Below are 13390 nucleotides of genomic sequence, written 5' to 3'. Positions count from 1 at the left end.
TGAATACCATATTTTGTTGGGAGTTGGAGAGGGACACTAGCAAGCCAACAAATTAAAGCTCTCTCTCAACATCCTGTATTTTCCAGTCTTAAGAGTAACACCATGAAAGAGTTTAAGCATCCAAGTATGCCAACAGGTAACTCAGGACAGCATCTCTGCATAGTGGTGTGCCCATGCATCCAAATACTGAGTCGCTTCCTTACTAGTTAAAGATTCACGTGAAATACGACAGTGATAGTAATGGCCAACAAAATGGCAAACACTTTTCAGAATACTCTGCTATTTTAACATTCAGGCAGTGGATGCATTCATAAATCCAGTTTCCAAAATTAACTGGAAAGTGTCTCTTCAGATGTATGGTGAGGACAGAAAAGAATGCCAGTACTAAAGAAGCGCCTGTGCAGACAAAGAATCAAAAACCTTTATTTTTCAAAAAGTCAGTACTACAGAAGCACACTAATAGTGTCAATATCATTAAAGAGAGTTAACTCACGTCAAAAACTTAGCTCTAGGTTTACAATGTTATATTTGATCAAGACATACCAATTAATATAAAGTATTAACGACCTTCATACGATTTTCCAGCGGAAAAACAAAAAACAAACAGGTTTAGTAATTCAAATAATCTCCATTTATACAGAAAAGCATGCATTTTCTATCTCTGTCCTTAGAGGTTTAGATTTTGTACTACTCCTGAAATACTTTCACTTGTCAATAACAATATCAATCCTGATACAGTATCCAGACCCACTCCTTTCTCAGACAGAATTAACTTGAGAGAAAAAGCATTTAACTGGGATCACAAAATTCTCTTTATTGATTATTTCCATTTTTATACATTCTGGTTTTTACCTGTTTTACAGAGATTCTGAAATCATTATTTAATGACTTTCTGCTGTATTTCAGAGCACATCTATGTAGAGCATTTCAACAAAAACTTCAGATGCTAAGCAAGACTGCTAAAACCAGAATACTTGAACTATTTCACAGGATGATTTAACTTACTTTGGAGGACGTAGAGTCACATTCCTGACAAATCCATCCATAGCCAGTCTGTTTAGGAGACTTTTTCAAGGGAGGGTCTAGACAGCCAAAATGGTAGCAAAGCCTGCATTCATCACATCTGCAACACAAAACCAAAATAGGTATTTATATATAAAATGACCCTTCTATGCTATTTTAGACTGAGCTTCCCTCCAGTTCTTAGCACAAGACTGACTGATTCATGATACAGAAAATCTATTTTCTACAAGGGACATTCTTAAACACAGTCACTTCAGGTAGGATCTGGCTAATTAAGAATATCCTGATGCATACACTCATACATCACCTTTGTCATCATCTTACACAAATGACATTTCAGAGACTTGCAAATTAAAGAAAAAAATATGTAATCAGATGAATGTTTTAGATATTTCAATGCCATTCATTGCCATTTGTTTTCAGAAATTTGTGGGATTTTTTTAGGCAGTGACAATATTCAGTTCAGAGTTTAAAGACACCATGTTACACATCTACTTTTTGCAAGGCAAATTCTGATGTATTTTCTCACACACTCAACAATTCAAGTATAATTTACAGCTACAAATTGGATTTTTTACGATAGGACTTTGTGGTTGATAAATGAATGCAAAAAACATTTCCTGATTTGCTTTGAATTTTCTGGAAAGAGGCATTCATTTAAAAAGATTTCACTGTGATCTTTCACTTATAAATCCACACAAGGATTTAAAGTTATTTTTTAATAAACCTCTCATTAGCATTTTATGCTATGTATGGTCTGCATTAAAAGCTCAAAACATGCAGCATTGCTGTTCTCTTCCTCTTAATGTTCCAGCATTGAAGAGCTGCTACAGTATAACAAGTGCTTCAGGAAAGGATTTTTAAATCAGTACAATTATATGCCCAAAATAAGAGATTTTTTTAAAGCAAATAATAAAGATTTTCATATATCCTGCTAAACTTTATTTTCATTGTATATCCCCTAGAATAATTTCTATGAAAAAGAAAGCTTTTTTTCAAATTTCCTCTAAAATATTCTCTTCATTAAATGCCCTTAAGCTCTGAATTAAAGGCAGTATTAATGATCCAAAAATAGGAAATAGAGTAAATGTTTAAAATCAAATTTTCTAAGAAATCCCCTACACTTTCTTTCCCAGCTTCACTGGCCACTCATTTTCTCCTCTACAAAACATGCAAACACAAAAGTCTCCCAAACTGCAATAACATCATGGCACAGGCACCATCAGATCAAAGACAGAGGGATATAATTTATCAGCAGAACGCCCAGTGCATCACAGAAAAAGGATTCAACTAACACAACACACTGCTCTATTAACAGGAGAAAATGTTCATGTGACTTTTCTCTGAGGATTAGTCTCCAAATAAAAAGAAGTAACCATTTTCTGATTACGAATCTCTAACCTAAGTAAACATTTCTGCCCTGGCTGTGAAGGCTGTGCTTGCCAGAGAAGCCTTCTGTTCTTAGCAGTTACATGTTAAGATTCGAGCACTGGCAGGAGTATTACATGTATTATGCTCCACTAAATAGAAATTAAAAGCAATAACCTACCTATGACTTCTGTTTGGTATTTTCAAGAACAGATTATACCATAATACAATCCATATCATTAGGACTGTTTAGTAATAATTTAATACCAGCTCACATAAAACACTTTAAAAAAATTTAACCATTTTCAATTTTCGAAGAAGAGTTCTAACGTAGAAATATATGAATTACAGTCAGGAATATATGCAGTATTATTTCTTGTGAAAGTCATATTAAAATAAGAAGAAGATAGAGTGGGAGATGTCACAGGTCACACTCCTTCACCCCAACAGCATGAGTGACCTTCAGCAAAGATTAAGCCTCCTTTGAGCCTCAGTGTTCACATCTGTAAAGGAATATATTTTTACTAACCTATTTCTGTATGTAGAATCATAATCATGTAAATGCTTGCATTTCATCAGTGCTTATCAGAACTCCTGTCTTGAAAACTCTTTGGGATCCTCTACCACCAAATAAAGCATCACACTATTTCTGACTGATTCAGTGTGTTTTCAGAGATTAATCCTAAAATATGCATCTGACTTCAAAAAAGTATTAATTCAGATTTTTCCTGAAGCGGTGGCCTATAAACACAAGCATTTTTACATTTAAAATTGCACTTCTTACATCTTTTCCATTTTGTATCTAGAATGTGGCATTTCCTGACTGCAGCTTCAGATGTGTTTCAGAAGCACATTAGCAAGAGAGAGTTAGCAAAGCTGGGAGGAAAAAACCCAGAACATTATGAAATTAAATACAGATCTGGATGCGCCATGTTAAAGCTGAAAACATTTTTACTATTTATTGTCATTGATTTTTGTTACATGAAAGCTGTTTAGTTTGGCTAAAGAAAAATTGCCTTTTCCTAGAAGAAGTTAAAAATATCTGTGAAAGTTTTCAGATGCTAATAGCTTCTATCTGCATCTGCACAGCCTGAAAAAAATGCAAATAACAAAAGCATATTTTCATATGTCAAAACATAAAAAGCTGGCTGGTGATAAAAATGAAACTACACCAAATATTTTTAAACACTTCCTCCATGCTGCTTTTTATTGGGATACAAATTCTGCACTGTGAAACGCAAATTCCCTGATGGTGAAGCAGCCACAGCACGACGCTGGCAAAACGGATGAACAGACACTGCACCTTGGTTAAAGATGATGCCCCAGCTGTCTGGTAACCCTCATCTGCTGATGCTGACTTGGGACACTATGTGAAGCTTTACACACATCACAGTACAGAAAACAAAACTGGCATTCTTAATTCCCAATTCCAATGCAAAACCTTACACCTAGGTCGAAATGACACAAGTAAAGTGAGATTAAGCCCCCACATATTTACTTGTGTTCTTTTGTGTAGAAACACAAAATGATAGAAAATCCACTGTCAGATTCAGAAAATAAGAAAGCAACACAAAAGAAGGATTTCTCTCGACTTAATTAAGGAACGAAATTGTTGGGTCACAAAAGGTGTCCTGCTGACAGTTGTGCAGGTCTCTGGTAAATGCACTCAGATCAATCACAGAAGGGACATGTACAGAGCAAAAGAGACACACAGCACTGTCATTTACAAATATCACCCACTTCCATCCTGAAGATGGCTTAATAGTACAAGTTAAACTATTGAGCTGGAGGGGAGAAGGGAAAGAAACCATTTTCTCCATCTCAGAATTTTAGTGAAAGTTTTTACCTTTGTGGATTCAAGGTCACACCTTCAAAGCAGTCAAACTAGCAAATATTTTATCTTGCTTATTTTATCTTATATTTCATATTTGTGGATAACTTGTTCAGTGGTGAAGCACACGATTTACAAATGCAATTAAGTCCACAGCCATCTTCAGTGGCCTGCCCACCATCTGTAGTGAATACTTTGTGAAAATAAAAGAAGAGCTCCACACAAAGACAAGCCAACCTAACCTCCTAAATTACCTCTGACAGGTAATTGCTTACCATCAAACGTTTTAACAAGCCCGAAATTACTTTATGCATCAAAATTAGAAATCGCTGTGTTCCTTGGTCCAGCAATTAATGAGGATAGATAGATGTCCACTAAGCATTGAGAAAATGAGGAGTGAAGTAGAAAGGTGAATGAATTCTGAAAGAGACTTAGGTTAATACATTTTAAAAATAGTAAGGAAAAACTTTTCACTTATAAAAGTATAGAACACAGGTCAGCTGCATCTTCACAGCAAGAAAGCTTGATGAGGCATTTCCATCCCTGAAAAAAAGTCTTTGTTCTTTAATAAAGTGATCTCCATCTGCTTATGCCCTTGGATTGTTTTTATTAGGTTTTTTTTTCAGTACAGCTGGCTGTGCCTGAGCCCTACATAACTCTGCATTTTCCTGTTCACAATTAACTAATTATGCTCTAATCAATAGTGTAGATACTGATTTTACAATGTAAATGAGATAAATAAGATAATGGCTGGGGTCAATCTCATTTTATTTACAAAGCCCAGCACACACATCCAATTTCATTACATTGCATCTACCTGCACAGGAGGGAGTCTTATCAGTTGGCTTGCAGAAGTCTTCTTGTGAGCACCTGGGGAAAAAGACCTCTGTGCTTTTGCAGAGCAACAGCAAATGCAAAACTTGCCCAGCACTGGCACATTCATAAGTCACTGGTTAATATCATGGAAAACCACAAAGAGCTGATTCAGCTAGAGCGAAGAAACCTATTTTGCATTCACAAGACAGCATCACTCAACTATAGCTGTAAAAGTAATTACCTACATGTCCCTGAAACACAACATTAATAAGCTAATCTTTAAATACAACTTTCCAAATATGCTTCAGAGACTACAGAAAAATCTCCCACTTATGTACACATCATTGAGCATCATCTGCAGCACCATGCCAAAATGTACCATGTTGGACAGAACACAAAACTGCAAAATATATATACTGCTCCCTGTTCATCACAATGTCTTAGGGAGATTTACCTTAATGAAAAAAAAAAAGACATAAAGCTCTGATACACATTGACAAACTATCATCACCATTAAAATTAGCAAACTTCTTATGTAAGCCTTTCTCTGGCAAACTTAGAATAATTTAGAACAAAAACTAGAACTAATCTAATGCAGAATTTTTAAATCCTTAGAGAAATGCAGTGGGGTGGATGCCCCCCACTAGCTGGGGGGGATGAACAGAAAGGCTATTCTAGCACCTGTGTGGATTTAACTATTGCATCTCTCCTTGTTGGCTTGTTCTGACCTCATTTTTGACTAAAGGCTCTTACCACCTGAGGAACAGCTGTTTCTTCTCAGGCACTGATCTCTCTTCCCTTTAATCCCTCAATGTCCAAGAGCTGAGACACTCTGAAACTGCAAACAGCTGGAGAGATGCACGGGGAGTCATTTTAAATTGCAGCACATTCTTGGGTTCAGATGAACAGCTCAAAACCAGCTATGACACTTTAAGGCACCATCATCATTTTGTTTCTTGTTAGTGGCTGTATGATAGATCCAATTAAGCATGCCCCAAAAAACGAGAGTGAGCTAACGTAGCTCAAGTGAATTCAAAGCATAGAAGCAGGACTGAATTTGGACCGGACCAGGTGAGGAGCGCTCCTGTGCCAAAGTAATTGCAACTAGACCACAAAAAATATAAATTCAGGGTGTCAGGAAGGAATACTATAGCATGGGTTATATCAGCAACTCTTGTATGCAATGTCAAAGACAGCACTTTCCTGTGCCTTTATTTAGGTAGCAAAATTAATTAAAGATCTAATGGTGAAATAACTGCATAATCATACATTTAGTGTACTGTTATTAATGCTGTCAACAAGTACTTGTATTCTATTTATTGAAGGAGAACCCAGAAGAACAGCACTTTTTCATTATGAAATATGTGGAAAACAATCTTCTTTCTAGCCTTTCTCTTCTGACATCTCTTGAAACAAAGTGAAGACAAGTCAAGATACTTTTGTATCTTAACCCTGACATTCTACACCAAAACTCTTCCAATCTAGCCCCATGGATTCCAACAGAAATTGTTTTCATTTTGCTCTGATATGTCACAGACCAAGCACAAACAAAAAGTGACATAAACACTGTATTTAAGACTCTTAAAATAAAAGGTCTAGCTCTTTAGCAGCTCTTTTGTTTCTAGCCAGAATACTGCCAAATGAGAAAAACATATTAAATATAACATGGAAAATGCTGGTTTTCTTCTTCCTGCTATCTGCACTTGTTACGTGCATGAATGCAGGGTAACAGCTAAAAATGGATGCTCAAGTCATCTTGCAGTCTTTGTTCCAGGTAACAGTTTGAAGTATCTATTAGCACCAGGATAATTTAAGTCTTCTCACATAGGCCAGCCAAGCTTTAGTGACCACCAAGAAGTGAGAGAGATTCCAGCACTAAAACTCTTATGTGACTGTACACACATACAACACTGGATATAAACCAGGACAGAACCCAGTTATAGAGCCTCCTCAAACAGAGCTACTCACTATCCTGAAGGGCTCTCATCTCCAGAGATGCTAAAAATTCAATCACACATCACTCTACAGGAACTGAATCTAATTTCAGAGTTAGATCCAACTTTGCAGTCAATCCTGCTTTGAGTGGGTGGCTGGAACAAACGTCCTCCAGATGCTCCTTCCCATCTACCCCTTTCTGGATTCTACTATTTCCATAATTTTGATTTAAGTAAATTAAATACTCTTTCTGAGAAGGATAATTCTTAATGGTATTATACAAAGTAATTAAAAGCCACATTCAAAATTCTATTACACCAAGTACAAGACATATAAAAGAAGTCCCTGGCTTCAACAGCTGATAATGTTAGATGAGACAATAAATGGATCTGTTAAGCCTGGAAAGGTGGCATGGCTATTGATGAAAGGTGAGAGAATAAATCAGATGCAGGAAGATTATTAAATTCTGGTTTTTATTTCTACCACTGACGGTGACCATCTATGGGCAAGATGGACATATGGCCTGATAGAGTAGGATGAGCTCACTGATCTCCAGGTAACAGGAGCTTCACAGTAAAACACCTATACAATTTTGGACATGGGAATTGTATCATCTCTAACTCAAATTTGTACCCAAACTCAAGGGCATTAATAGAATGACTGCTCCTTTCTCTTCAGTGTACAATAATCCCATGGAAAAGGCTTCACTCACTCAAAGAATCTATGCTACACTTTTCAACATGTTACATAAAATAAGTTGCCTTTTTTTTTTGTTTGTTTTTGTTTGGTTTTGCTTGTTTTTTGACCCTGTACTTAGCACTAATTATAATACACCACAGCATGAATTTCTGTGGCTTTGACCTCTAGGAAATTCTGCTTTGGTAAACTGTAAATGAAACACTCTACCCATAAATTCAAAAGGAGAAAAACATTTATGTAGTTTCTATTCCTCACTCCTGCAGATGCTTAACATCAAGTAACCTAAACATCAAAAACTTCATTTTAACAGAACTGGCAAATGCTGTCAATCAATTATAACATAAATCTGCAAAAGAAAAGAAACATTAATCTGGCAGACATTTGTGTAGCTAGGTTTATTATGCTAAACCCAAACCTGCCACCTCTCCCACTTGATTTAACTCCCACTTTTTAATACTAAAACTAACAACCAGCCTTCCAAATCCAAAAACCTACCACTGGTGATTTATACATAAGGAAGAATTTTATTAGTTATTGTTATATGACGTTCCTATGTAACCTTTCTTTCTGAATGGTCCACAAGTCATCTATTTTATGAAATTTAGTTTGCATGTACCCAATGAATTGTAAACAATGCTATAAAGAAACTTTATTTACTATACCTGTGTGAACAGCTTTCTTCCAGCAAGAAATGTTCACCCCTCTCTCTCTGTCTGTCTTCACCCACCCCCAACTACAAAACTCATTCTGATAAATTATTTTGCAAAAATCATTAAAGAGATTATATTGATGTAAACAGGGGGGGCTGGAATTAGATGATCCTTGTGGTCCCTTCCAACCCTAACTGATTCTATGATTCTATTCTAAACACTATGTCAAACGTGTTTCCTTTTGTTAATATTACACAGCTACTGTGTAGAACTTTTATTTACAGTATTTTATAGTTCTCTGAAGACAATGCCTCCCAAGCATGCATTAAGAAAATGCTAAGAAATTACAGACCCCCAAAAAAGTCCAAAATTTATTCTTTCTTGGGAAAACTAGAACATTCTGAGAGACTAAGGATAACCACCTTGATAAACTGAAGAGTGTGAGATTTAAGAAAACTATGCATTTAGGTTTTCTAAAATAGATCCTATCATAATACATGATTACATCCATAATGGCATTCCCAGGTATTCAGACTAATGACCGTACTGAATGGTGTACTGGTTCTGAACTACTAGAGTTGTCCCATCACCATTTTGAATACTGCCATCAAACTTCTTTCAAAAGGTGAAATACCAAGTGTAAAATCTGCTTTCCAGAAAAAGTAAGGCAAGTGACATAATGACCCATACAAATGAGAGAGAGTGAGAACTAAACTAGTTAATGTCAAAACAAAGTGTCAAGGAAGGAACAGAATCCTACAGACCAGCTGAACTGAGGAAGAAACATATAAAATACACCAGGAAATCACCTTAGGATATCAAGCATGCCCAGGGTGTATCAACAATACTAAAGTAAATTTCAAACACACAGTAGTCTGTCATCAAAATCCTCCAATAGCAAAGACTACTCAACTTCCCTAACAAACTTCTCTAGTTATTTGAAGAAAACTTTCTATTGCCTAACCCAAATCATCTTGCTACAATTCATCTTATTTTTAGACTGATTGGATTTGAAGAACAACTTATTTTTTCCCCTTCTTTGCAGCAATTTCTCTCTTCATCTTCTTTGTATTAATTTAGGCTGTTTGAAGACAAGATTCCCCAGACTTCTCTACACTGAAGAAATCCAACAATTTTAAGCTTTTTTTATTCATTTATGCCCCCCCCTGTAGTCCTCTTATCATTCAACTCAGCTTACTTTGGACTTTCTCTGCATATTTCTTGCCAAAGTGTATAGAATATGCCAGCTGAGGCTTTCCCAAGAGTGAGATACCACTAGTCTTCTGAATATTCAGGACTACTTTCATGTGTTAAATGCAGCACCTCTCTTTGTACATCTCAGGTATGATCAGTTTAATTTATGACCAGTCTGAGCTCCAGATTCCTCCACACAATCTTTATTTGCAGATGTTTTCCTCTAACTAGTTACCTCCTTGTATCATGGTCATGTACTAAACACTGATGTGCCTTTTCCTTTACTGCACTGGATTGCTTGCTTAACATTTTACTTTTTTTTTTTTTTTTTTTTTTTTATTCTAACACTGTGGTCCCTCACATCACATTGGTGTCACCTGCAAATGTAAGCAAACACTTTATTTTAGCACCTAATACACTAAAGCAAAAATCAACAAAAATATAATAATACAGAATCCAGGAGAGTCCTGAGTGGAAGTCAGTGAGTGGAATGTCATTTAACAGTGAGTCCATGGTAACTTGTCTACTTTTCTAAACAGCTACATATATTATAGCAGCTTAATTAACAGAGTATCTCTCTACCTTATTTAGCAGAATGTCACACAGAGAAGTATTTAAAAAGTCTTATTAAAGCCAAGACATGGTGCATTTATCATTCCCTCTTATTTACAGTACCTTGACTGTGTTACTTTAGTAACTGATCATAAATCACAGTAAACATTAATTTCTTTTTTCCCCCTGAACTCAGCATGATGTACAGGCAAACCATTTCCCCTCCCCCATTCTTTAGTATGGCATTTGGATATAACTTTGTACTTCTGGAATTCTGGACAAGTCAATAAACTTTATTTTTTCTTCCTAAACAGATTCATGGCTTCTTAATGATCAAATTCCTGCCTGAATGTTTACTGGAAATTTATTTTCCAAGTGCCTTTTTGTTCCTTGCCAATACAGAATGGTAAGTATCTTTGATATTTCAGACAAAAATCTTACTCTGTTATCATCCCATCCCCTTTTTAAAACAAAACGACGTGTTAGACATCAGGTTAATTTTATTTCATATAATATCCAAACATGAAATGCCCTGGTAAGATACGACTTGTAGATAAGTATACACAAATTTGTATATTTCTCCTATTACTTGTTACAGCATTTATTTTTTTTCTCAAGTTTAAAAAATATTTTCAAATGGAAATGTGCCTTGAAAGATGACAAAAACTACCATATCTCAAGAAAGTGAAAGATTATATGTCATAAAGTTACAAGTGTGACTGTATTTGAGCAGAGTTTTTCCAAGCAAGTTCAAGATGAAAACGATGAAGATGTCAACACACTGCTACTGTAGATTTAAGAACTGGATCAGTACCATTTGTAGATCAAAACACTATGTCTGCATCTACCAGGATATATATGGACGAAGACGAAGATCTCAGCTGTCACGCTGTGTGATCACTTCTTCACTCCTTCCCCAACTTACATAACAATTACACATCTGTATAGTGAAGAGATAAGCTTGTCCTGAACACTGCCAGAGAAGTAAGCCAAGTATCTGCAGATACTCAAACTTTTCCTTAAAAATTCTTCAGATAGCAATATAGATATAGTTCTAGTCACTTGGGTGTCTGAAGTCAGGAACAATTAGTTCACACTAATTAAGCATAAAATCAATTTTTCCGTGGCAAATCTATTCCTTCAGTATAGTAAGTTTCAAGTGTTTCACAGGTCTCATTACCACTGAACATCGGTTTTGTTTTGTTTTATCAAGGAAACAAATCCTTTTTACAGTAAAGTCTCTGTACAACATGGTGTTCTATATAGGAATTATTTGAGTGGATATAAGCAGAGCAGCAGGCGGACGGCAAACCGTTGCTTATTTCATTCAGTATCACCATAATATTTAAGTCCCACAGGCTTCTGTCACTCTTCAGTGAATCCAAGCATTGCATAACATCATTTGCCATTCGAAGCACAGGGGGAAAAAGACATTACTTAATAGGACATTTCTGACAAGACATTTATCCAGGGATTTTTCAACAATGCACATACGAAATGTTCCTGATTAGTGCAAAAAAAATGCAGGCAAATTAACTACCTTGTCAGTCCAAGTAACAAACCAATCAATTACATTCTATCCAAGCCTGACAAGCAAACTCAACTTTTTGTCATAATAAGCTTATAGTAGAGACAAGGTAGCTGTTCTCCTTTACTTTAGGTACTCTATTGAGAGCTTTATCCACATTTAAAAATCATATTATAAAAGGCTTCCACGATTGCCTCCGAGGATGAGTTGTGGCAGGGTTGTGTCTCATGAAGGGTATCTACACAGTAAAGTGATAAGAAAAAAATATTAACATTGAAAGATCATAGCAGCTCTGCTCTGTCTTATGAAACATTTAACATTACACTAAATTCAAGCAATGTGTATGCCCAGATCCAAACAGTTTAAGATACTCATACTAAACTTCCAAGAGTCTCTAAGTGTCAAAACATCAGACTAAGTATAGCATCCTTTTAACTTTTTCTCAATACAGCTCAAAGAACAAAGACAGTCCACCATAAGACAGAGAAGTTATTCTTTCTTTTGTTTTTAATCATAAAAGCAACAATTTAATACAAAGAGGCTTGATTGTGAAGCTAGCATTTTCCTCAGGTTTGAAACCCAAAGAAATGCAGCTGTGGGATTGACTACTTAACAAGCACAAACAACATGGGTACTGTGTACCTTAAAAATGCTTGTTTTATAGAATAGCACTTGAAGGAAAATGTCTTAGGATTTTGGAAGCATCAAGTAAGGGAGGGTTTCTTTCATAAGGCACTGTTAACAATTCAGAACACAAAAAGCTTTAGTCACTTCTGAAACAATGACTTTGGGGCAATAACTCAAAAGTCTTCATAGTTTTTCTTTCCTACTTGTACTTCCTGTCTTTTGACACTCATGACTTTTCAAGAATGTTTGAAAGAATACATTTTAGAGTGCTGATTCTCTATGTTCAGCAGACTCTTTAAAACAACTTGAAATACGGCAAATTAACACAGCAAATACAAAGAAAAAGAATTATGTCTTCAAGCTGTGCTGGCATATCAAATACACATCAGTTTTCAAAGGAAGACCTATTTAAAGTCTCCACTGTTTTTTTGTGGGTTTTTTTTTTTTTTTTGGTATCTACTTTGGAAGGTATTAAAGTAGAATTGCAATTAAAAAGAAATTCTAAGCTGTTATCACACTTTAATAAAAAAAAAACAACAAAACTAAACCAATCTGATGAACAGAAGCCATAGTGTCACTTAGTGTTCCAACAACAGTTCTTTGAAAGGATAATGTTAATTTTGAGTGTAAGGATTTTAAGTCCAAGAATTAGATGGTCAATAAGAAAGCAGCATACATAAATTCAATTCTCATTTCATCTCTTACTCAGGACATGATTAGAATTTTAAATCACATGTCCTGAACTGCAAAACTACAACCCAATTTTGAAGTTATAAAGAAAAGTGAAGAAAAGCTGAGCTGCTAAACAGAAGTATTTTTAACAGCCATTACAATCCTCTTCCCTTACAAAGTGCAACTGCTTTTAATCTGATCACCTCAGAGTGGGTGAGGTTGACATGAGTGCACATTCAAGTGCAGAAATATTAAGGATAGCATCAATAAACAATTTGAGATAAGCTCAAAATCTTTCTGCCACCTCTGTCAGCAACAGTGTAAGTAGCTGCAACAGTACCATCAAAGTCACATCATCAGAATGTGACAGGCTATGGATGCCCTGCCTGGGCTAGAAAGGTTTGGACATGATCTATACCTTTTATACAAGGTTTTATTTCTGTTTCTCAAAATGAGTGTGCACAGATACATATGTGTGTGTATATGTACTTATAA

At 35.6% G+C, this 13390-nt stretch overlaps 1 protein-coding gene across 1 annotated transcript in view; it reads right to left on the bottom strand.

Annotated features, from left to right (window-relative positions):
* The window catches only part of PHF14 (PHD finger protein 14), a 142635-nt gene that overhangs the window by 55746 nt on the left and 73499 nt on the right, over positions 1-13390 (bottom strand). The window contains exon 16 of the mRNA XM_054384818.1: positions 1006-1123. Coding sequence (XP_054240793.1) covers positions 1006-1123 — 118 coding nt within the window. The remainder of the gene's footprint in view (positions 1-1005; positions 1124-13390) is intronic.

The sequence above is a fragment of the Indicator indicator genome, chromosome 11, assembly GCF_027791375.1.
Source record: "Indicator indicator isolate 239-I01 chromosome 11, UM_Iind_1.1, whole genome shotgun sequence".
Lineage (NCBI taxonomy): Eukaryota > Metazoa > Chordata > Aves > Piciformes > Indicatoridae > Indicator > Indicator indicator.
The sequence above is the reverse complement of the archived record's forward strand: the minus strand, read 5'-3'. Positions and strand labels throughout refer to the sequence as shown.